The sequence below is a fragment of the Passer domesticus genome, chromosome 5 (genome assembly GCF_036417665.1).
Source record: "Passer domesticus isolate bPasDom1 chromosome 5, bPasDom1.hap1, whole genome shotgun sequence".
Taxonomy (NCBI): Eukaryota; Metazoa; Chordata; class Aves; order Passeriformes; family Passeridae; genus Passer; species Passer domesticus.
This window is the reverse complement of record NC_087478.1, coordinates 76,050,874-76,072,720: the sequence shown is the minus strand read 5'-3', so window position 1 is coordinate 76,072,720 and position 21,847 is coordinate 76,050,874. Positions and strand designations below refer to the sequence as shown.

General features: G+C 38.3%; 2 protein-coding genes across 5 annotated transcripts in view; one reads left to right on the top strand and one right to left on the bottom strand.

Moving 5' to 3' along the window:
- The window catches only part of SMC1B (structural maintenance of chromosomes 1B), a 28,358-nt gene extending 19,220 nt beyond the window's left edge, over positions 1-9,138 (bottom strand). For 2 of the 3 annotated variants that reach the window (XM_064421158.1, XM_064421160.1), the window contains exons 1-9: positions 8,870-9,138; positions 7,072-7,260; positions 6,468-6,580; positions 5,487-5,690; positions 4,867-5,105; positions 4,117-4,375; positions 3,023-3,163; positions 1,595-1,677; positions 929-1,136 (exon numbers count right to left, since the gene is read on the bottom strand). In XM_064421158.1, the coding sequence (XP_064277228.1) occupies positions 929-1,136; positions 1,595-1,677; positions 3,023-3,163; positions 4,117-4,375; positions 4,867-5,105; positions 5,487-5,690; positions 6,468-6,580; positions 7,072-7,260; positions 8,870-8,978 (1,545 nt within the window). In that variant the 5' untranslated portion in view covers positions 8,979-9,138. Of the gene's footprint in view, positions 1-928; positions 1,137-1,594; positions 1,678-3,022; positions 3,164-4,116; positions 4,376-4,866; positions 5,106-5,486; positions 5,691-6,467; positions 6,581-7,071; positions 7,261-8,494; positions 8,518-8,869 lie in introns of those variants that run through there. The other variant, XM_064421159.1, reaches the window with a different exon arrangement.
- Positions 9,139-9,376: 238 nt separating this feature from the next.
- RIBC2 (RIB43A domain with coiled-coils 2) lies at positions 9,377-21,150 on the top strand. 2 transcript variants are annotated; one of them, XM_064421162.1, is made up of 8 exons: positions 9,377-9,527; positions 12,502-12,583; positions 13,949-14,293; positions 14,858-14,976; positions 15,764-15,991; positions 17,332-17,498; positions 18,600-18,714; positions 20,616-21,150. In XM_064421162.1, exons 1-7 carry the CDS (start codon positions 9,411-9,413, stop codon positions 18,679-18,681), a joined length of 1,140 nt encoding a protein of 379 aa, XP_064277232.1. In that variant the 5' UTR covers positions 9,377-9,410; the 3' UTR covers positions 18,682-18,714; positions 20,616-21,150. The 2 variants fall into 2 exon arrangements, with proteins under 2 accessions (XP_064277232.1, XP_064277231.1); XM_064421161.1 differs by having other exon boundaries at positions 18,600-21,150.
- Positions 21,151-21,847: the final 697 nt, after the last annotated feature.

The window sequence follows — 21,847 nt, the reverse complement described above, 5'->3', positions numbered from 1 at the left end:
CAATCAAGCTTTGGATTTTTTGCACCACCTTGCTAACTTGGATAAAAAATTCTGAAGAGCAGCTGAAAAGCAAATTTCCTACTCCCTGGAGAAAACAACAGGATCAGATGCTTGCCGTATTCTGAGGAGGTTTTTGCAGAAGACTGAGAAGCAAAAAAACAACTGAAAACACTTTAACTTTTATGTTCTAAAGGCAACACTGCAAAGATGAGTAAACAGTAAAAAACACACAAAAAAAAGAAAAAAAGATTGCCAAGTTGCACATCTCAAATGACTGTGTATATCAACAGTTATCAATTTCACTGAGTTGTACACAGATGCCAACTATTTGATTATATGTATTTAAAATTTTCTATTTGAAATGCCTTTCAGTGTTGGAATATATATTTTAAATGTCACTAAAATATGTAAAGATGCTTAATAAACCAGTTAATGTATGCTAACAATTCAGAACCAATGGACAAAACCCTTAATGGCATTATGAAGCGTAATTTACGGAAAATATGTAAAATATCCTAACTTATAAGCAAAGACAGACCATTTGATAATATAAAAATTGTCTTTCAGAAGCAGCATTTGTTCTGGAATAAGTGGTCTCATAGTTAAACTTCTCATTCATTTGTTCAAAATAACAAAGTCAAAAAGAAGGCCAGAAGAAAACAAAACCGAATAAAGAAAAAATTAGTTTTTAAAAAAATAATAAATAATCAAAATTACTATTTGATGCAATAGTAATTCCTTTATTTTTGGAACCTGTGAAAACGAATGACAGTATATGCTATAATTCTTCCAGTAATACTATACACTCAAGCAAGAACAAGATTCAAAAAGATATTCCAGACTGTCCAATTGACTTCAGCTGCTTACTCAGTCTGCTGCAGAACCTTTAACTCTAAAAGAAAGCATTTAAATGAGGCCGTGCCATTACCACAGAATCCGGATAGAGCCTTTTTAGACTTTCCAGGATCTCTGCCCTCATCTGCTCACGCCTTCCCTCATGGTAATCAATTTTGGCATTCTGCAGCTCACCAACTACTTTGTTCAAGTCTTCGTTCACTTCAGCCATTCGTATGGTTGCATTCTCAATTTCCTTAGCCAGCACTTCCTCCTGCTGTTTTTTTTCTGTTAGTGATCCACTTTGAACAGAAGCAAACATAAAAAGCAATTCACAATTTCATTTATACACTTTCAATATAAATTGAGGTCATTCTGCAATCACCTAACTTCACAAGCAGTAAATATCAGGCAGAAGACAAGACCTAGGATGTAAATAAATGTGCTTTCTAGAGCAGCACAGCTACAAAGCTCTCCTGTTTTCTTGCTCAGAATTTGTCCAATAATAGTCCCATACCCACAGTAATATAACTTGTGAGAAAATAGAATTATAGAACTGATTCAAACAAAATATGGATTAGTCATCATACTTCTTTATTTTGACAGCCAAAGTGGCTGAAATATTAAACAAAATTAGTAAGAAATCTAGTTCTAATTAAAATTTCAAAGAAAATAATTAGAAGGAAGTAGAAACCTGCTATGTTTTGAAAATTATTAATGCCCAAGAAATCCAGTTAGCTTTTAACTTTTTTACACATACATGCATATTTTAGCATATTCTTCCAACTTCTCTATGCGTTTTTCATGCTCTTCTACCTGTTCCACAGTCTGTTTAATGGTTTCCTATGCAGTCACAAACAGAATGTGTTAAAAATTAAATCAGAGCAAAATGACAGTTTTAAGATATACAGCTCTACATTAAGAAAAAGTACTGAGATGGATCTTTTGTTCTTTACTGCTATTTCATGGTGACGTAACAGCACCTCTTTTGCAACAATAAGCTACACCTGAACAAATAACAGGGAAATTATTATACCAAGGCCATTATGAGATTTTCCATGTCCACCTACAATTTAGGGAAAGCCTCTTCAGCACAGAGAATCATGACATAACAAATAAAAAAAACTTTAAGCAAAGCAGCAGGAAATTATAGGTCTTGAAACAAAGAGGTGCTACTCTCGGCCCTCCATCAATAACTTTTTCCAAAGAAGTTGATACAGTTTCTAAACTGACACAAAACATTGTAGTTAAAAAAAACCCACCAATGGTAAAACAAGAATTTTCAATTACTCAAATTATTTGAAACAAATTAACTGAAGCAAGTGGAGAGGAAAAAAAAAAATACTGCTACCTACACAGTTTATTAAGCCTTAATTTAACCCCTGAACTCCTTGTGACCTTTTAAATAGTTCTAGGGATGGAGAGTTAACTTGCACCCACTACAATGTTTGCATATACATATTTCATGCACTCTTAAGTAATCCTTATTCTTTTCTCAACAACACAATGGGACTTGCTCAGTTTTAGAACTACAGGCATTGGAATTTATTTCACTTCTAGATACTAACGATATTTTCCTGGTAACTAGTAATTCAGAAAGAAATTGTATTTTATGAAGAAAAAATGGACGTACAAATATTAGCTTAGCTATTATGGTAAAGATAACTTTATATCCTCATAAACATGGAGTAAAATACAGACTTTTCCACAGAAGCAAGCTTATATGCTCAAGAATGAGATGTTTGGAGCTCTATCACTTGCATCACTTGTATGATGCATTTTAAAGTTTTCTGAACAACAGTCTCCCTCAACCTTGACTCTGTAACTAAATGCTCAAGAAATAAATGCATGTTACCTCTCTTAACTTCTGAGAGATGACAAAAATGCAAGTTAGCAGAGTTAAAAAAAAATACAGCCAGAAAACCCAAAACACCTAACAGGACAAGGTTTCCAGCAAAACCCAAATCCTCAGTGTGGGCCCACGCAAACCATTTCTGAACAAATTTAGAGGCAATTTTGCTAAACCTGCTGCAACATGGAAACTGAGTTAACACTTCCAATGTACTTCTGTTCTGCTGAGGATTTGATTACATCAAAGCACTGAACATGTTTATATACAATTATACCCGAGAGAATGGCAGAGAGACATTCTTCTCCTAAAAAACTAATTCTAGTTTGATCCAAATACCTCAATTTCATTTTTCTTCCTGCGATTAAGTTTCAGCCTTTCTTGATCTCCTTTATCCTCCCAACGAAGTTTTTCTAGCTGCTGGGCTAGTGTAGCTACTTTCTTTCTTGCCATTTCCTTTAGCTCTTTGTACCGCTCCAACTGGACAAAAAGAAACAAAAGAATTCACTCCTTGGAAAGCTAGAAAACTCACCTTATTACACCCCTAAGTAACTTTAGCTACCTAAATTTTATAAAAACTACCCAATTCTCCAGAAGACTCTTGTAGCTCCTGATTGCTTTTTAACAACCTGATTGTTTTTACATAAAGTTTCAATTCAAAGCTTACACCTAACAGTTCTCACCTACAGTTGTTTTTTATCTCTTTTTATTACTCTTATTGTTCAGGGAAGCTTATAGTACTTCCCATTCAATCTGAAGATTAACACTATGTTTTTGTATAGCCCAAAATTAGTGCAGTATTTTCAGCATTCTCATGTTATTAAAAAACTTCATATAGTAATTGATATATGAATATTTTAAACAAATCTGCTGAGTGATGACTAACTGACCAATGCAGTGCAGGAAGATTCACAAACTAAGGTAGCAACCCTGCAGGCTCTCCATTAATTGATCAGAAATTATTTTAAAGAGAAGACAGTGGAAAAAAGCTATCACATAGTTTTGCAAACATTTGTGGCCATATGGTTGCAAAGAAAAATTCTTTGCAAGTGAATTTACTATCAAGGGGTACAGCCCTTTCCTTCTCAAAGGAGTGACCCCAGTTACAGACCCAGAGAAGATGGTATGTATACTAGCAGGGCTTCATTGGTTCCCCTAATTGATATCTCAGATGAAAAGCCAGTTCTCAAAAATCACCCACCCTGAGGCCCTGACAAAGGTTTTCTGTCCTACCCTCCCACAGTGTGCCATGCCTAAATAAAACTTAGAATTCTGGTTTTATTTACGTTCAAGGGCGAAAAGATCACTAAAAATCACAGGTAATTGGTGAAATAACAGTTTCTGTGTAATCAGGAGTATTTTTGGAGTTTTCTCCAAAAATTTGTTTCTAGTGAATGTTTCTAGTAACAGTACTTTTGGGCCTCCTGGTTTACCTGACTTTCTCCCAGCTCAATATCTGCTGCTCTCTCTATTCTCTCTTCTTCAATTTTCTCCTCAAACGCTCTCCATGCCTTCTCGATATCATTCAATTCCATCTCTAGTTCTTTTATGTTCTGCTTTTCCTTATCACAGGCTTTCTCCTTGTCCCTTAGAGATTTTTTAGACATTTCTACTTTCTTGATTTGGTAGGATGTGTTTTCCTTTGCTTTTATATAGAGGGGTCTCTGCTGAATGAGTGATGCCTCCAGAGTCCTAAAAAACAAAACCAGAAACAAGCCCAAAACAACCAACCCCAGCCAAACATCACAAGACAGCCAAAACTGCAAAGCCACAGGAAAAGGGGAGAGAAGACAGAAAAGTCACTCCCTCCCCCTTGCTGCCCACACATGCAAACAATCAGTTTTAAACTGTAAGGTCAGGGCTTACACTGTGGGTATGTCCACAGAGGACTTTTTTTTTAATATCCTGTGAAAACAGTAATATAATAATAAAATAACAATACTGTGAAAACAGTAATTTCAGAAGTCAAACATGACCTCCTAAAATTGAATAGCAAACAAGTATTTATATAATGAAATATATAACTAGGCATGGTATAGGAGTCTGCATTTTACTTCAGTCAATTGCTAGGAACTGACTTCCACAGCACTGGACTGTCAACCAAATTTTTACCAGGCAATGCACACCTGCCAAGCAACTCCCAATGCTTTATTCAACTATCACAATCTCATTGGAAAACCTACTTCATTTCTTTTTCCATATGCTGTTGGTCCCTGTTTAGTATCCCAAACATTTTTTTCTTGACTTTAAATGAATCTTCTGCTGTAGAAAGAGCCTCTTTCTTGATATGGGCCTCCATATTCTTTTCATCCAAATTGCTTTTCAGAAAGCTAATTTGTTTTTCATTGTGATAAAGCTGAAAAAGCTGCAGCTGTATCCTTTCTTCATCCAGTTCCTTGAGTAACATCTGGTAATGCTCTGCCTACCAACATTAAAATTCAATTTGTAGTTTATAAAAACTGTTTTCCATGATTAGTCTAATTTCAAGGCCAAAGTGATGTAAGATGGTGTACTCTAATTCCAGTAATGGTCACTAATCATAAAACTCAAATATTGAAGTGGATACTTTAATTAATTACACTGGCAAGCCTATACTTACTTTTATTTAGGTTACATGTATCCCTTTACCTTTTCAAAAGATACTAAATTATTATATAGTATTCCATACTGAAAAAACCACTAGACAAAACCAGAAAAAGTCTGTGGGTTTGTTTTGTTGTGCTTTTATAAACACTACTGAAGTTCACAAGAGATGCAAAAATCTGGCAACTCAGCATGAAAAAACTGAGTAACTTTAAGCTACCTCCTCTTTTTCTATCCTTGCTTGTTTGCGTTCCACTGCCACACTTTTTTTCCTGTTATAATTAAACTGTGCATCCTCTTCTGCTTGCTGCATTTTCTTCTTCTTTTGTTCATAGTCTTCAGCATATTCCCATGAGTTACTAATTTGTTCAAAAAGTTGAGTTCTCTCCTTCGGCTTCTTCATTGCAATTGACTCTACTGTTCCCTAAACCAAAATTGAAAATAAATTATGCAACACCACATTAATATATATTTATACCAATAAATAAATTTATATATAAATAATTTACGTAGATCATTCTGATGCCTTATGAGTTTAGGAGCATATAGTACAGATTGACCTCTGTATTTATCTACTGTCAACACAGCTGGTGGAAATGCATCTAGATCTGCATCAAGGAAAAATTTTGTACAAAAATGAGGATCACCTAGCCACTCAGATTTCTATAGCTGTTTCTGTGAAAGGGAAAAATCCATTCTTCCTTCGGAATTTTTGTCAGCAACTCTAAGTAAGATGATTTTGTATAATGTATTATTCATCAAAAGCTTAAGGCCTGTGTCATTAAATTCTTGGAAACTAATAGCTGAATAGAATTTTCAACCCCTCAATCTTAAAAAAAATCCTTTACATTTTCATGTGTCTTTACTAACAAGAGTATTTTAAGATGAAACTACTTCTTCCTAGCACTCCTGCAATTAAATACACTAAGAATTTATACAGACCCATACTTTTCCATATATTGTAATAACAAAAGCACTCAACTTCTTCCAGATTAGCCTCTTTCTTACTAGTGTATGCATTTATACCCAAACCCAATTAAGTGTATTTTGTAGCCTTGTAGTTCTTGGTAAGGTCAATAAAAAGTATGTTGCCTTGTAGCTGGCTAAGGGTGCTCTCATTTCTAGACAATATTTAACTGTGTATTCTATGAAATAACCTAAGAAGCTTTTGTTTTCTTTTGAAAGTACCTCGAATGCTCACCTGAAAAATAAGGCAATTCCTGGCCTTGACAAGAATGCCTATTTTCTCAAGCTCAGATATGTATGCAGATCGGCTGACAAGCTTATCATTGAAAAGATACTCAGAACAACTACCTAAAGGAGGAAAGGAAAAAAAAAATACTACATGGCTACAACAAAAAACTCCACTGGAAAAAAAGTTAAACTAGTGGAATAATTTAGCTGAGCTATTTTCTTAAAAAGACAATAGATTTCAATCACTCCTTTATTCCTTTCAGTAATTTATTTTTTTTTGTTTAAAAACTCTAGTTTCCAATTTTAGTACTTTCAAAAGGAACTGACACCTGCACAAGGTGTCAGACCCCATTTCTTAGAGGCTACCTACAGACCCCAAGGAAACATCTAGAGACAGATACAGAGCAAAGAACATAGAATAACTTGTTTCTTTTTTTAACTAATTAACCCAAATATATTTTTTCATTTATATCACTATCTGAAGGACTACACTAATCTGCCCAACTACAAACTGATATTGGGCATCTGAAATTCCAAGTTGGGTATTTTTAGTCTCCATTTCTTTATACACCAGACAATAGACAGCACATGCAGCAGAATCCACTACCTACCACGGATAACTCTGGAAAACGTTTTTTCTTCCCCATCTTCCTCACAATACACCATCTTCACACTAGCTGTAGAAGACACAGGCTGCCCAACATGAGCTCCGTGAATAAGTTCTCGAACACTTTTAACTCGCAGATTTGCTGTTTTTTCACACATCACAAAGCTAACAGCATCCATTATGTTAGATTTTCCTTAAAAATTAAAAAAAAGTAATTTTTGACAACATGAATGGAAGCATTTTATTAAGGATTAAAGAATCTGGAAAATTGCCAAATTCTTAAAAAATTTATTTCTAATTAATTATTTTTTTATTCTTTTAGGAAGAAATTCTTCTCTCTGAGGGTGAACATAGTGGCACAGGTTGCTCAAAGGAGTGGATTACCCACTCCTGGAACTGTCCAAGGCCAAGCTGGATGGTGCTTGGAACAACCTGGAAGGCATGACAGGGGGGTTGGAACTAGATAAGATATGAGCTTCATTCCCACTGAAACCATTCCAGGATTTTGGGATTTTATTGAGGAAAAGCTGTTGCACATTTTAAAGATGTAACAACACACTGGCAGCAGAAAATAAAGCCTGTCTGTAGTAAAAACTATGACAAAACTGATTAATTTTTCCAGCCTTGTTGGAGAAATCTTTCGGTTTTTACACAGGTTTCTCTAGAGGAGAGTGTGCACATCACCCTCCTTCCTTGGCAATGTGCTTTTTGGAGTGAAGTGAGGGAGGTTTACTGCATCAGCACTCCCAACTTTTCCACTGCTACTCCACTCTCCTGAAGAATATTAGCACTTGCTTAAATCCATTCACCACAGCAACAAAGCTATCTGGTCATAGTTCTTTGACAAAAGCCTTCCTAATGGAATCCTCTTTTTGTTTTATCCCTTTAGTGTTGAGCATTTCTGCTGACAACTTAATTATTTTCAGTCTTCAACCTTGCTACTTTGACAATATTTTAACTTAGTCTCCAAAGTATCAAAAAAGCAATAACACTAGGAGGAAAACAGAGAAATAAAAATACTCAATTCAGGGATTATGTAATATTCACACCTTTTATTCTCCTGGATTCATGTATAAAATGTATCCAGATTTAACTGAAAGACCACCTGGAAAAAGTGTCATAGTTTTGAGACTTGACAATGTGGAACAGCAGGGATAAGATGACAAAGAACATGAAACTAAATATTTTCAACTTACGTTCATAGATCTTACTTCAATCAGGTAAGTGAGGAAACTACAGGGCCTAAAATCTGAATTATACACTAAACCATTAACAGACTGGGGAAAGAAAAGTGAAATGCTAAATCCATCCTCATTGCTCTGTCATGACAGCCCCCACCTCCTGTCACTTTGATAAACAGACATAAAATCCCTTTTGTTGAATGGTGCTTTCTGAAGCAGAGATCAAACGTTGGGAAGTTCCCGCACCTTGGGATCACCACGCGGCGGCACCTTCAAAGCCGGGCCGGTGCGAGCCCCTCACGGCAGCCGCCATTTTGCAGAGCTTCCCGGAGGAAGCGCAGCAAAACCTTCACAGACTCCCCTCAAGAAGCAGGTTTCCAGATACAACCCGCAGTGTTAAAACCATCTTTATGTGATCCTGCCCTTCCATCTTGTAAAAAATACTTTCAGCTAAGAATTACAGCGCAGGTGCTTCCTATGCTTTATTTATACTGCCACACCTCCAGGTGCACATGATGAGATTTTCAGCGTGTCCGTGAGGCTGAATTCCACCAAAATGAGCCCTGAATGTTGACAGCTCATGGAGCAGCTGCCCCCTACCCGCACACCCACCCACAATACCTGATCCATTGGGCCCGATGATGCAGTTGAACCTCATGAAGGGTCCGATAACCTGCTGCCCCCTCCACGACTTGAAGTCCTTCACCACCAGCAGCTTCAGGTAACCCATCCCCGCGGGGAGCTGGGGCCAGGAGCTCCTGAGCTCCGCACCTCAACCCCCTCAACAACGACACCTCACCCGTCAGTTTACCGACAGAAAAACAACCCTAGCCCTCTCCCACGATTCTATCGCCTCAAATGGACGGGCGGCCCCGCCCCGCGCCGCCCTCACAGCCTGCGCTCCTCGTGCAGCGGCTCCGCCCCGCGGGGCCGCTCGGGAGTCGCCGCTCCCGTTCCCCTCGCGACGGGCCGCCCTGTGTCCCGGCTGCCAGCGCCGCCGTCCTGCTGTTCCCATCGCGACAAGCCGCCCTGTGTCCCGGCTGGCCAGCGCCGCTCCCGTTCCCATCGCGACACGCCGCCTTGTGTCCCGGCTGGCCAGCGCCGCTGCACCCGGCTGCCGCTCTCACTCCAGCCCCGCCGTCGCGCTGTTCCCTGCGGCGCCATGAGCGGGCTGGGGCCGCAGCGGGAGCTGGAGGAGGCCGCTGCCCTGGAGCGCCGGCGGCGGCGGGAGCTGCTGCGGCGGGGCCGCATCTTCAACCCGCGGATCCGCACTATCGGGGTGAGGGCGGGCAGGACGGGAGGGAAGGCGCCGTGTCCCCCCGGATTCCCAGGAGTTCTGAAGAGAGCGGGGGTGGCGGGGGAGACCCCCAGTGCGGGGCAGGGAGGGAAGGGACGGCTGAGCTGGTGTGAGCCGCTGCCCCCGTGCCCCCTCCGCAGGTGTGTGTGAGGGGCAGCCAGCAGCAAGGGAGAGCCCAGATGCAACTTTCAGAGTCGCGTTTAAAGTCATTAGTGAAAGAAATAATAGAATATTTAGGGTTGGAAGGGAGCTCTGAAGATCATCCGCTCCAACCCCCCAGCCACGGCAGGGTCACCCAAAGCGAACGTGCCCGGGTGGGTTTGGAATATCTTCAGGGGGAAAGACTCCATGACCTCCCTGGGCAGCTGTTCAGTGCTCTGCCACCCTCGAGAAAGAGGTTATTTCTCCTGTTGAGGCAAAACTTGCTGTATTTTACTTTATGGCCATTGCTTCTTGTGTGTGCCTGTGCCCCACTGCTCTGGATTCAGGGGCCAGGTGTCATTGCCCCCTGACAGCAGAGAGATCAAGCCCTGTGTTGTATCTCTGTGCAGTAGTACTTGGATGGAAGCTAAGGGCTTCCAGAGTCAGTTCATGTAATGTGGCTGAGGCAAGTAATTATTTTTAACCTCTCTGCTTTGTGATACTGCCCTTTTCTGTCTGGACCTCGCTAGAATTGATGCTGTGGGAGATTTAGTGCTGCAAGTGTCCTGCAATTAGTCCACATTTTGTATCAGATGAAATAGGACAAATCCATCCGTGTTTATATATAATTGTTATTAATATAATTGTAATTGATTGTTAATATAATCAGTTCCCACTTACTGAACCTGACAGGTGTATGTGTCCACCTGGTACAGCATCCCAGCACACAGCAACAGTGTACCTAAGTACCCAACAATGTACTTCAGTGGAAGGAGCTAATAACATTTTTTAGCAGTTGTGGTAGGGGTTAAGATACTTGAAATTTCTTAGTCAGAGACTCATACTTTCTCTATAAAGTGGCTTTTCTGGAGCCTTAAAAATGAACAGCAAACCATAAATTCTCCGTTAATGAAATAGGTGACAACTAACATATCCTGGTGTGTTTTATTGAGCTGTACTGGAGTACACCATCTGAAGGTTTTACTCAAATACTTTTGTAAAATTGACTTGTTTGGTAGAACTGACTCAGGCAGGTTTTGATAGATCTGTTTACATTAGACAAACATCTAAAATGAAAGAGATTTCATCTGGAGAATTTTGATTGACAGCTTATTTTGCTTTAACATCATTCAATTTACCTGAAAAATGATGCTGACAGAAGGGGCTGTTCTTATGGTTTGAAGTTAGACCAGCTTTGAACCATAAAGAGCCAGGAAATCCTACAGAGCTCTTCTGTATCAGTATTTCTGTGTGGTTTTATGATTCATTGCTTCAGTTCTCTGACCAGTTTACCTGAGTGGCAGTCAATTTCAAGCTGAGAAAATTTAAAAATCAAGACAATATTTGACTTAGAAACCAGAAATCCTAAAGCAGGGTTTGAATATTTTAAAAACATGGAGGTAATATACTGGAAAGCAGAATGGGAACCCAGATTTTCTATTTTTTCCTTGATTATTACTAGTTTTATTATTACTGTGACTTCTGTTTTGTCATCTGGGTAATGGAAACATAAGATAATGCCCTCTTTACTTACAGTTTGAAGAATCTATCCTCAGTAAACCACTGATTTTTCTAGAGTTCAGATGAGTAATCCAAATGAAATACTACTTTCAATTTACATGTAAACTTTATACATAAATAGAACAAGTTTAGAAATTAGCTGCCTCAAACTGTTCATAAATTTCTTATTTAAATGCTTAAAAATGAAACCTGTAGTTTTATGTGACTGGGAATGTTGGTTTTAGGGATGTTTTTGTGTAGAGTGAAGGAGTTTTCAAGAGGTCAGAGCCAGTAGTGTAACACAAGTCGATTCACTGACCTACCTCTATTATTGCCAGAATGCCAAGAACTTGTATTGAATTTCTCTTAACAGTATTTGCTGTAGTTATATTGTCAGCTTGGCTTTCCCAATGAGAGCTGATATTTAGAGTCCGTTGTTTTTGGAGGATAGAATTCTTGATGGTTTCAGCCCTGCTTACAAACTTACCTCTTTGCTTGATGGCTCTTGTCCGTTGTCCTTTACAGCACTAACCCTGTCTATTTTCAGCCATGACCTGTTTCTGTTTTCATCTGAATAGGTTTTAGACAAAGGCTATTAAAATTGTTTGCCAGATTCTTGAAGACATTAAGTGATTTGTCAGTTAAAAAAAAAAAGAAGTAAAATCCATGTTTCTGCCTGTTAATTTGCCACAATCTGCCAACAAATGTGGGGCCACATTCTTTTGCCCAAAATGGAGGTGTCTGCTCCCATTTGATGTTGTGGCCTCTATTATCCTTTGCTCAGGTCCCACTTGCCATGGATGTGGATGTTCTGTACCATATCTGTCAGCTCATCACAGATTGTGTATCCTGTAGTGTGTTTTGGCAACCATGTGAATCTCTCTGATAAGACTGGAAACATTTCCATTCCTTCCTTATACTGAACTCTTTGTATTTTTTTCAATATGAACTATTGCAACTTCTTGTCATCTTTACTGTATAAATGAAAGCAGAACAATAAAATGGCCAGCTGTAATGGGAAAAAACATATTCTATGTAATGCAACTGAAAATATAGCTCTATGTATCATGTAAATGTATTTTCATCTGATCAGGTGCAAGAACATACCTAGCATTATTAAAACAAAGCAAACTAACAAGAATATTTATGTTTCTGGATTTTGTTTTGCCTACATTAGTAATGTGTATATATTCTGTTGCTAGCTAGTGGGATTATATCTTGTGCAACTGTGAGTCAATGTAGCTTGACAATACCTGTTTTAATTGTTCAAACACAGTATCTCCTAAAGAGCTGCTTTGTTTTTTCATTTTAATAGATTGATAAAGATGCATTGGATGCACAGGTCAAGGAGAGGAAAATTCAAGAAGCAGCTGAAAAAGCAGAACATGAGAGATTTGGTATATTCCTAGATACTGTGATATTTCTGTGAATAGTTAAATGTTTTAATCCCTTTCTGGCTTTCTTTTATCCCTTCATATATTCTCTAAATTCAGTCATCCAATTTATGTCCTATTTATTTTCATGCATCTACATTGGCACAGTGTGTATTCTCCTTGTTATCTTAAGATTTATATTGTCATGATTAAGCTGGAATACATTGCCTAATAGGCCAGAATTGTCAGTGTTTTCTTTTAAAAGGTATTGAGGAATAGCATCATTTAAAAACCTGAATATGCAGCAGGATTAAAAAAAAATTTATTTCCTTACCACTGTCCTGTTCAGTATGGTGGTGGCTAATCTGTTTAGTTGTTTAGTGTTTTAGTCTTCTGTCTGGCCATTCTTCCCTAGAATATATAGATTCTGTGGAAGCCTCTCTAGATTGTTATTGCTGGAAACATGGGTCATGTACAGTAAGGTGATAAGAGGAGCCCTTGCTGAGTCAGAACTTGCAGCCACACAAATATTTCGTGCTGTGCCCTGACCTCAAACCCTTTGTGGCCTTCTGTGCTGTGCCATCAGATGAAAGGGTCCCACAGCCTGAGCTCTCTGTGTGCCTCAAGAGGAGCTAAAATGGAGCTGCCACTTCCAGCTGCTTGGGATTTTCCTGGCTGGAAAATGCCCCTGTCAGGGTGTGACTCCTGGGAAACTACCAGCAGCAATGTGGAGTCTGGCAAAAGAGGAAATGATCTTTTCTAGCAAATTATTTTAAATAACTAAAATGGCTAGTTGGGTGGGAGTTTTGTTGTTTGTTTTTCTTAAAAATGCTGGAATTTATTTAGTTCCAATTAAATGGGCAGGAGCTCTTAAGCTGTTCAAAACTTAATGCCAGCCAATGATTTTAGTGCTATAGTTAGAAAACTCATTGGAACTGGGGAAGAGCTACCTATATTCCTTTCAGTTGCTGCCCAATTTTGGTTTGTTTCCTGGCAAGTAACAATGTAATTCATCTGTAGCTGTAAACTAAGAGTAAATGGGAACAACTGGTTTACTGTCCATTTCTTGTGTAGCAGGTTTTCACCAAACAAAACTTCCTAGTTCTAGTACTTATAATTGTATTTGTTTCACATGCACGTATTTCATTGTAACATTAATAAAATAATTTATACCTAAAAAGCTGAAAATATTTCATAAGTAAATATTACTAACATTAGAGTGTTTGGTGGGCTGGTACTTATGGATCAAATACTCTCCTAAGGCATAACAGTTTGAAGACTTATATTCTGTGTATTTATCTGGAAAATTTTGTTTTCACCTTACGTGTGCACTCCAATGACTCATGCACCTCCAAGAGTTGTGGTTTCATTGTGTTCATTTTTGTCTAGCTCATGACATGAAGAAAAATGACAAGCTCATGTGTCTGCTAGAAGAACGCCAGAAAAATGAAATCAAAGACATGAACAGGGCTCTAACTGAATTTCATAAGAATTTTCAGAAGCCGGAAACAAGGCGTGAATTTGACCTGAATGATCCACAAGCCCTAAAGAAAGACAGACCTGCTCGAGTTTCAGATGATGATCCTCGGTGCACCATATCTGGCATGCAGAAGTTTATGGGTGAAGACTTAAACTATGATCAGAGGATGAAGTTTCAGAAGGAGCAGTTGAGGGAGTGGTCTCTTCAGCAACAGAAAGACTCAAAAAATGCATTAGCCGACCAAAAATTGGCAGGTAACAAAAAAGATAATGTAGTTTTAATCTTCTTTGTCTGAAGTTGTGGTGTATCTGATGAAAATATGGTATTGTATGTTTAACTTAGAAGTACTAGACCAGTTAGAAATACTAGACCAGTTTTTACTTTATAAGCTTTAATGTATTCACTGTTTCTCTTAGGAAGTTTCTATTTCATAACATGTGATTGTAATATCTCCCAGGTTTCATTTCTGGTTTGTGCCTCCAGTTTGTATCTTCATTAGGCCAAACTGTCCAATCCCTACTGTCCTAGAGCAGAAAAAATAATACTGATTTTTCTTTCCCAGCTTGTCATGAAACATTACTTTCTGCAGTACTTAACATACTTCTTTCATTTTATCACTAAATGTTTAGACAAGATAGGTTTCATATTAAACTGATTTATGAGTCACCTGAAATCCCAAGATGGACAGCTTTGATGGTAGGATTTGGAAATAGTTAGCCTGCTGTATCTGTAGCTCCCCCCTGTCTCTTCCCCTGGCTAACTCATATGGCACACCATGTCCATGAATATTGACTATGTTTTATTGTAATCTAATTTAGATGATCTTTATGACAAGTTTAGGATTGAACTTGACCGAAAGATTATGGAAGAACAGAGAAAAGAAGAGGAAAGCAGGCGTGCTGTTTGTACAGCTACTAAAAATTTCAATAGAATCCAGGTAAATTATTACTAAGTTGGTTTGTTGTTTTTTAGAAAATGTGGAGACAGAGAAGGAAAATAAGATGGACAAAATCAGAATAAGTAGTGATGTTTTCAATGGGGGTTTCTTATCACCCGACTTCCAAGGCTGCTTCAGCTTGGAACAAGATAAATTTTATGCACTTTGCCAAGTGAACAATCGATCCAAGGATTTAGATGTCTTCTATCCAGTTAGCCTCTGCCAAAATTGTCCCTCCTGGTTCTCAGCTTGACTGGTGGGCAGAAACAGCTCCCCAGTCATTCAGAGGCTTTGAGCTGGTAAACTGGGGTGTGGCAAAAGCCTCCCATGCTTCTTTCTGGGTTTACATCAGACCTCCCATACTCTTATTGTGTCTGTCATGCTCTAGTTCTTCATCTTCCTGCAGAGGGTTTTCTTCTCTTCAGCTTCTACATACAGCCCAAAGGGTTACATGGATGCTATTAGCTTAAACTATATTTGTTGTGACTTAGGTTTAAATGTTTTTATCACATCAAAATAAAACACATTAGAATTACCTACATTAAGTATGGTATTTTTTGGTTTAGCTGTATAAGCATGCAAGTCTTTAATGTTGCTTGAGCCTTTTGAGGGGCATTTGTCATATAATTTGTTTTTAGACAGCCCAAGTTAATTGAGAATCAGTTGCTTTTGACAGCTGTATGCATGTTGGAAAGACACCTGTTATGATGTGTTGACATTTTTTCATCCCTTAGTTCATATTTTTCTTGGACAAAAAACATCACTTCTGTCTTTCCATTGAATTTAGGCTGCTGAAGTAGATCATAAAAATGAATTGGAAAAGGCTCAAAAAATAAAAGATGACATGGATGAAATTACCTGCCTCCTTCGAGGAGACTTCCTTTCTGAAAACCCTGACCAAGCATTCAGTCCCTGGAGTAAACATAATGTGCTGGTGAATCGATGGAAGGGAATGAATCAGGAGCAGCGGATGGCAATTCGTGAATTTCAGAAGGAGCAAGCTCTGGAGAAACAGGTATTTAAGCTCACATGCATTTTCATGCATTGTTTGTTTTCTTGGTTAATAATACTATAGACAATGTTTGTAGAATAAAAAAAAAACCACATTGTTTGCCCTGACATGCCAGTTTGAGACTGTGTTTTCCATTGATCTGCATTTTACCCAAACTTTAATCAGTCTAACTGAACATAATACCTCTGAAGCACCTGGGAGATGTCATGGGCTGGAGCCCTGGAGTTGGACTGGGAGGAAGGTTGCTGAGGACCCCAGGTCCAAGGGGATCTCAGGGCATGGTCCATGATGGTCCAGCTGAGCAGCAAAGTCCTGCCCAGCCTAAGACCCAGGCTTCTTGGTGCAATTCAGGACCTGAGAGTGCACAAGCTGCCTGCAAGAAGTGAGCTGCTCTGTAGGGGAAGAAGATCCAGGAGCTGAAGGTGAAAGCAGGGCAGGCCAAAGCATTCTCATGCTCATGGGTGCCCAAGCAAGGCAAATAGAGCAGGTCCAGTGAGCTAATGCATGTTTCAGAGGCCTAAAAGTTCATGAGTGTAAGAATGTGATGGAGTTTCATTTCTACCATTTCACACCACTATGAGCCATGCTATAAAATGAAATTTCAATGGTAATGGTTGATGCTCTAGAAGTGTATAGAAGCAGGCAGTTAAAATGAGGATGTCTAGGCTCCAGGCCTGCATATTGTGAAGTAGGAAGTGACTTCCTCCCTTGTGCAGAGGCTGCATTTATGACAGCTAAGGAATAGTGTTTGATTTTTATCTTTTAGTCCTTACAGTACTGTGGGCTATACTATATCTTACCTAGTACTGTTATTAAAGCTGAAGGTAGAATTGTTATTTTCCTGCCTCTCCTATTACTCTGAAATGAACCCATTCAAGTCATTAGGCTGGCTGAAAATGAGTACAACCAAGAAAAGTACGTTTTTTGCAGGCCTGTTTTTTTGATTCTGTTCAATGGGGTGTCAGACAAGAAGTGAGGCAGAGGAAAAAGGTTTCTACTCATGTGGTGTTTGTGGCTCCACTTTTTTCCCAAGTTAGCCATATCATAAGCCATACTGATGTCTATGCACCTCTTGCTTCAAGAAGTTGCAAGTCTTGCTAACAATAATAAAAAAAATAATCTGTTGCTGCTCTGGATTTTTACAGAGAGAAAAGAATAGCTCTTTCATTGGCCGTATCTTGCTTGTGCCTGGTTTAGAAATCCTTGCTCCTTTCTCCCCATTTCAAGTGCTACCCCTAGTGTTCAATAAAGGCAAGCAAGTTTGTTTGGATGAACCCATGAGCCTTTATGCACACACTTCCACCTTTGAAAGAGAAAATGAAGCCTTTTCCTCGCTCCTGCAGAGAGCCAGAGAGCAGGAGCGCCGCAGAGATGCTGAATGGGACAGGCAGCGTGTGCAGGCTGCGCGAGCCCAGTTGCTTCAGGAGCGGCACCAGCAGCGGCAGAACCAGGAACAGCGCCGAGATTTGGATGCCATGAATGCAGGGCTCTCTCAGGAGCAGAAAGCAAAGTAAGGACCAAACCCTCATCGTTATTAACCCAACAGCTTGGCTTTCAAAGAGCTCTTTTGACTTGTTCTGTTTGTAACTTTATTAATACATTTGTTACAAGTTCATGCTTTTAAAAAATCAATGCTTTGCCTGAAGTGTGTTTTCCAGTATTTAATCAATCTTCAGAGAGTAGGTTTTGAGTGTTACTGACTGACATGAATGAGTTAGGATCTAGAATCCTTAAAAGCATTCCACTGACAACAGACTGTTTATATAGATGGCAAAATAGCGAATAAATATAATCAGCTATGCAGAAAATTATATTATCAGGTAAAAAAACATTACGTGTTTCTTTAATTTATCTTAGTTTTCTGAAACAAAAAAGGATGACCTGCTGGTAACCTGCCAGTTTCTCATAGCTCAAGGTTAAACTAGCACCACAAAGAGCATTTCCATGATGTATGACACAACTAGATGATTCTTTAGCTAACCACTGGGTGTGTCTTGAAGGGCAGTTCTTGTGTCTGCTCTTATGGGAAAGGAGAAAGATAATACATGCAGGAAAAGAAAAACAAACATAATGATTTGTTGTTCTATTTTTCCAGGGTTTTTTTGTTGTTGTTGTTTTTTTGGGGTTTTTTTTGGGCATGAATACAGAAGCACAGAATAGTCAGAGTTGGAAAGGACCTAGAAGGATCATCAAGTCCAGCTCTTAAATGAATGGCCCATATGGGGAATGAGCCCTTGACCTTTGCATTATTAGCACCATGCTCTGACCAACTGAGGCAGTCTCAGGTTCATATATACCTTTTGTAAATGAATTTCCAATACATGATGCCTTCTTATTATGAAAAAAAAAGTTTGGAATTGTGTTAATTCAGGCTTTTTTACTCTTGAGATTTCTGGAGGGACATTTCAGGAAGAAAAAACCCCAGTTTGCTATATTGAGATGTGGCATATATTTTGCAGAGCAAGTTGTAGTTACATTAAATTCCATTTCTAATAATTTATGAACATTTATGGGTGTTAATGCATTATATCTTTTTTAGATTTCTCAGGCTACTTCTGAATAATAGCAAAAAAAATTACTAATGGCTTTTAAAAATTTTATTTATTTCTAGGAATATTTATCTTAAAGAGGAAGAGTATTCAAATGTTCCAACAGAGGAGTTTTACGCACAGTTTAATACAAGCACCCGGTGATGATATGGACAAATCAACCAGAATTATACAGAAGTATGTAGACACATTAAAATTTTCAGTTGAGCAATCCCATGTTTTATTGTTTTTATCTGTTCCCTGCCCTGTTCAAACACCGCACGCAAACTAAAGGACAGATCTATTCTAAGAAAAGGAAAACATTATAATAATTTTTAAAAATAATTGTTGTTCTGATAGGATAGTAGATTCAGTAGTAGGTTGTTTGACTCTTGTGTCTCAGGCTTAGCTGTAATATTTACATTATTCATGCCTATAGAAATCAATTTCTGGAAAGAAATCTGAATTTTAACTACAGTGCTGCTTTATGCAACTTGGCCAGAGGGGAATGCTTCCTGCCATAGTCCACAAGAGATGCCCTTTTCTGGGAGGGGAGGAAGATGACCTAGGCAGAAAATTTTGTGTTGGTTTGTTTGTGGTTTGGTTTTGTTTTTTTTTTTTTTTATTTTGGATTTTCTTAAAGCTAAAAACCCAGCCAGAGAGAAAGACAAGAAAAAAGGCAGAAGTGGTTAAGTTGGTCAGAAATGTTGTGAACAGTGGGAATAAGGAGAAAAGAGTTCAATAGTCATTGAGGTGATTAGTGCACTGAGACATGGCACTGAAACAGAATGTGTGTAAGAATTAGTGTGGAAAAGCAGGGGGGAAAGTATTCTTACGTCCACCCTGATGCTTTGAATCACAGAATCACAGAATAATGAGGTTGGAAGAGACCTCTAAGATCATCGAGTCCAACCTATGCCCTAACACCTCAGCTAGACTATAGCACCAAGTGGCATGTCCAGCCTTTTAAAAATACATCCAGAGGTGGTGATTCCACCACCTCTCTGGGAAGAGCATTCCAGTACTTTATTATTCCTTCAGTGAAAAATTTTTTCCTAATATCCAACCTATGCCTTCCCTGAGGTGGCTTGAGACTGCATCCTCTGGATCTGTCAGTGCTGCCTGGTGGAAGAGACCAAACCCACCTGTGTACAGCCTTCCTTCAGGAAGGTGTAGAGGGCAATAAGGTCACCTCTGAGCCTCCTCTTCTCCAGGAAGAATCCTAAGTTTGTCCAGTTTTTCCTTAGTAGAAGTTGTCACACAGATTTCTCAGTCCTTTTTACTGACTTATGTGCTATAAAAAAATTGACTATATAACATTTTTGAGATGAGGGGGTCAGAAGATTTTATAGTAATTATATTTTCTGTTTAATTCCTATTTTCCTTAATGCAAATACTTGTGTACTTATATAGAATTCTAACATTGGGGGTTTTGGCCATTGTTTACCACTGAGAGGCATTTTCATAGAACTCTATAGTATCTCAAAATATCTCAAATATATTTTTTTCTTCAGTGTATCAACTCGTTCAGATCCCCCAAAATGTATATTTAAAACTGGGGGGAAAGGGGGAGGTGGTTCTTGGTATGTGTCACTTTTGGGTTTTCCTGTACCAAGCTTCGCCTAACATTTTATCTGCCCATCATCCTTTTGCTGCACAGGTAGGTTAATAGGATCAGGAAAGTATATGATCACAACATTTACTTCCTTCTTTAGGGTGTTGAATAGCATTTCACCCAGGGCTCGTGGGACTTAGCAATTTCCCTCCAAAGGGAAGTTTCAAAGGGAATTTTCATTCTGTGCAACCTGTTACTGTCTATTTTATTACACTGTCCTGGACTGTCTGTAATCAACACCACACCTTGAAATACTAGCAATAAGTTCCACATAAAGCAGTGTTCTGGTTTGGAAACATCCCTACTCTCCACCACTGTATTTTTGTGCATTTTTTGTGAATACACAAAACATCCCTTCAACTGTTTGCAGTGACCTTATTTTTTCTGCTGGTTTAAGAAATTTTGTCTCCTACAGGGTTCTTTTTAAGATCACCTGCTTATGAGGCATTCAGAAAGGAACATAAATTTTATACCTTTATTTTAGAGATCCTTAAACTTTATTTTTGGACTATGTTCTTAAGTTTTACATCCAACTTGCCACAGTTTGATTTCCCCTCTGCTTCTGGCATGGACCTTTGGAGGAGTTGACAGCTTCCTTGAAAAGATTTTCTCTGCTACCTAATGATGCTTGGGGAAGATTTTTCTTCTAAGGTTTGGATAATGTTTCATTTTGTTTACTCTTATTTTTTTTAGAAGTATTTTACTTAGCTAGGAATTTTCACATTTTCTGGGCAATTAATTTAAAAAATCACTATGTTAAAATATTTTCCCATAAAAATATTTACTTTGCTTTTCTAGGTGTGAGAGACAAATAAAAGAAAGGAAAAACTGGTTCCCTCTTACCCTCATGCCAGTAGGCAGTTTATTTTTTTTCTGGAAAAGTACTTTTAATTTAAAGTTTAAAGAAAAATAAGTCTGCTGCTTACTTTGCTATTTTACAAGAAGAGATGACTGAGTTTCTAAGTTGTGATAATCTAGTGTCATCTCTTTCACTTCTGAAGCTCAGAAAGGCCTAGTAAGAGTCTTGCAGATATTGTGAGCTTTGAATCAGAAGTGAGCAGGCACAAGTTCAGCTCTTTTCTCTTAAAACCCCAGAGATCTCTGCAATTAACTTCACAATAGCTAAGAAAGACAGCTTTGAAGTAAAATTTAATACTTCTACTACAGTTACATTGTTTGCATGGTGCAAGGAAGATGTTTTAAGTGTATTTTCAACTTAACCACACACACTGACAAACAAAGAAAATTTTCAATTAAAAAAATAAGCCAATGGAACATCATAAATCAAAAAGGAGTGATCAGACTTTATAAAATAGTTTCTTGATGTTATTCTGGCTCAGGTTTGACCCTTCACTACTTTTTTTTTCATCTGTTCACATCAGTAAAATAAGTATCTGAATTTGAATAATCAGAATGATACCCATTATATTACTGAATTTTGTATTTGGTTGGGCAGATGACATTCCGTTTGTAGTCATTAAGTTCTATGCAAATAAAAATATCTGCTGAAAGAGTTAAAATGTGTATGTGTAAAGTTGTTATAACTAATGGTTTTGAAGGATTTCACCAAGTAAATTACTGCTTTTTTATTGTTTTTAAGTGTATTACTTTTTTTTTACTGTTATGTTGGCAAGTTGCATAAGCAAGTAATGGAGAGTCAGGTTGAAAATAGCCATTACAAATACTGAAGTCTGATTACAGAATGAGAAAAAGTGC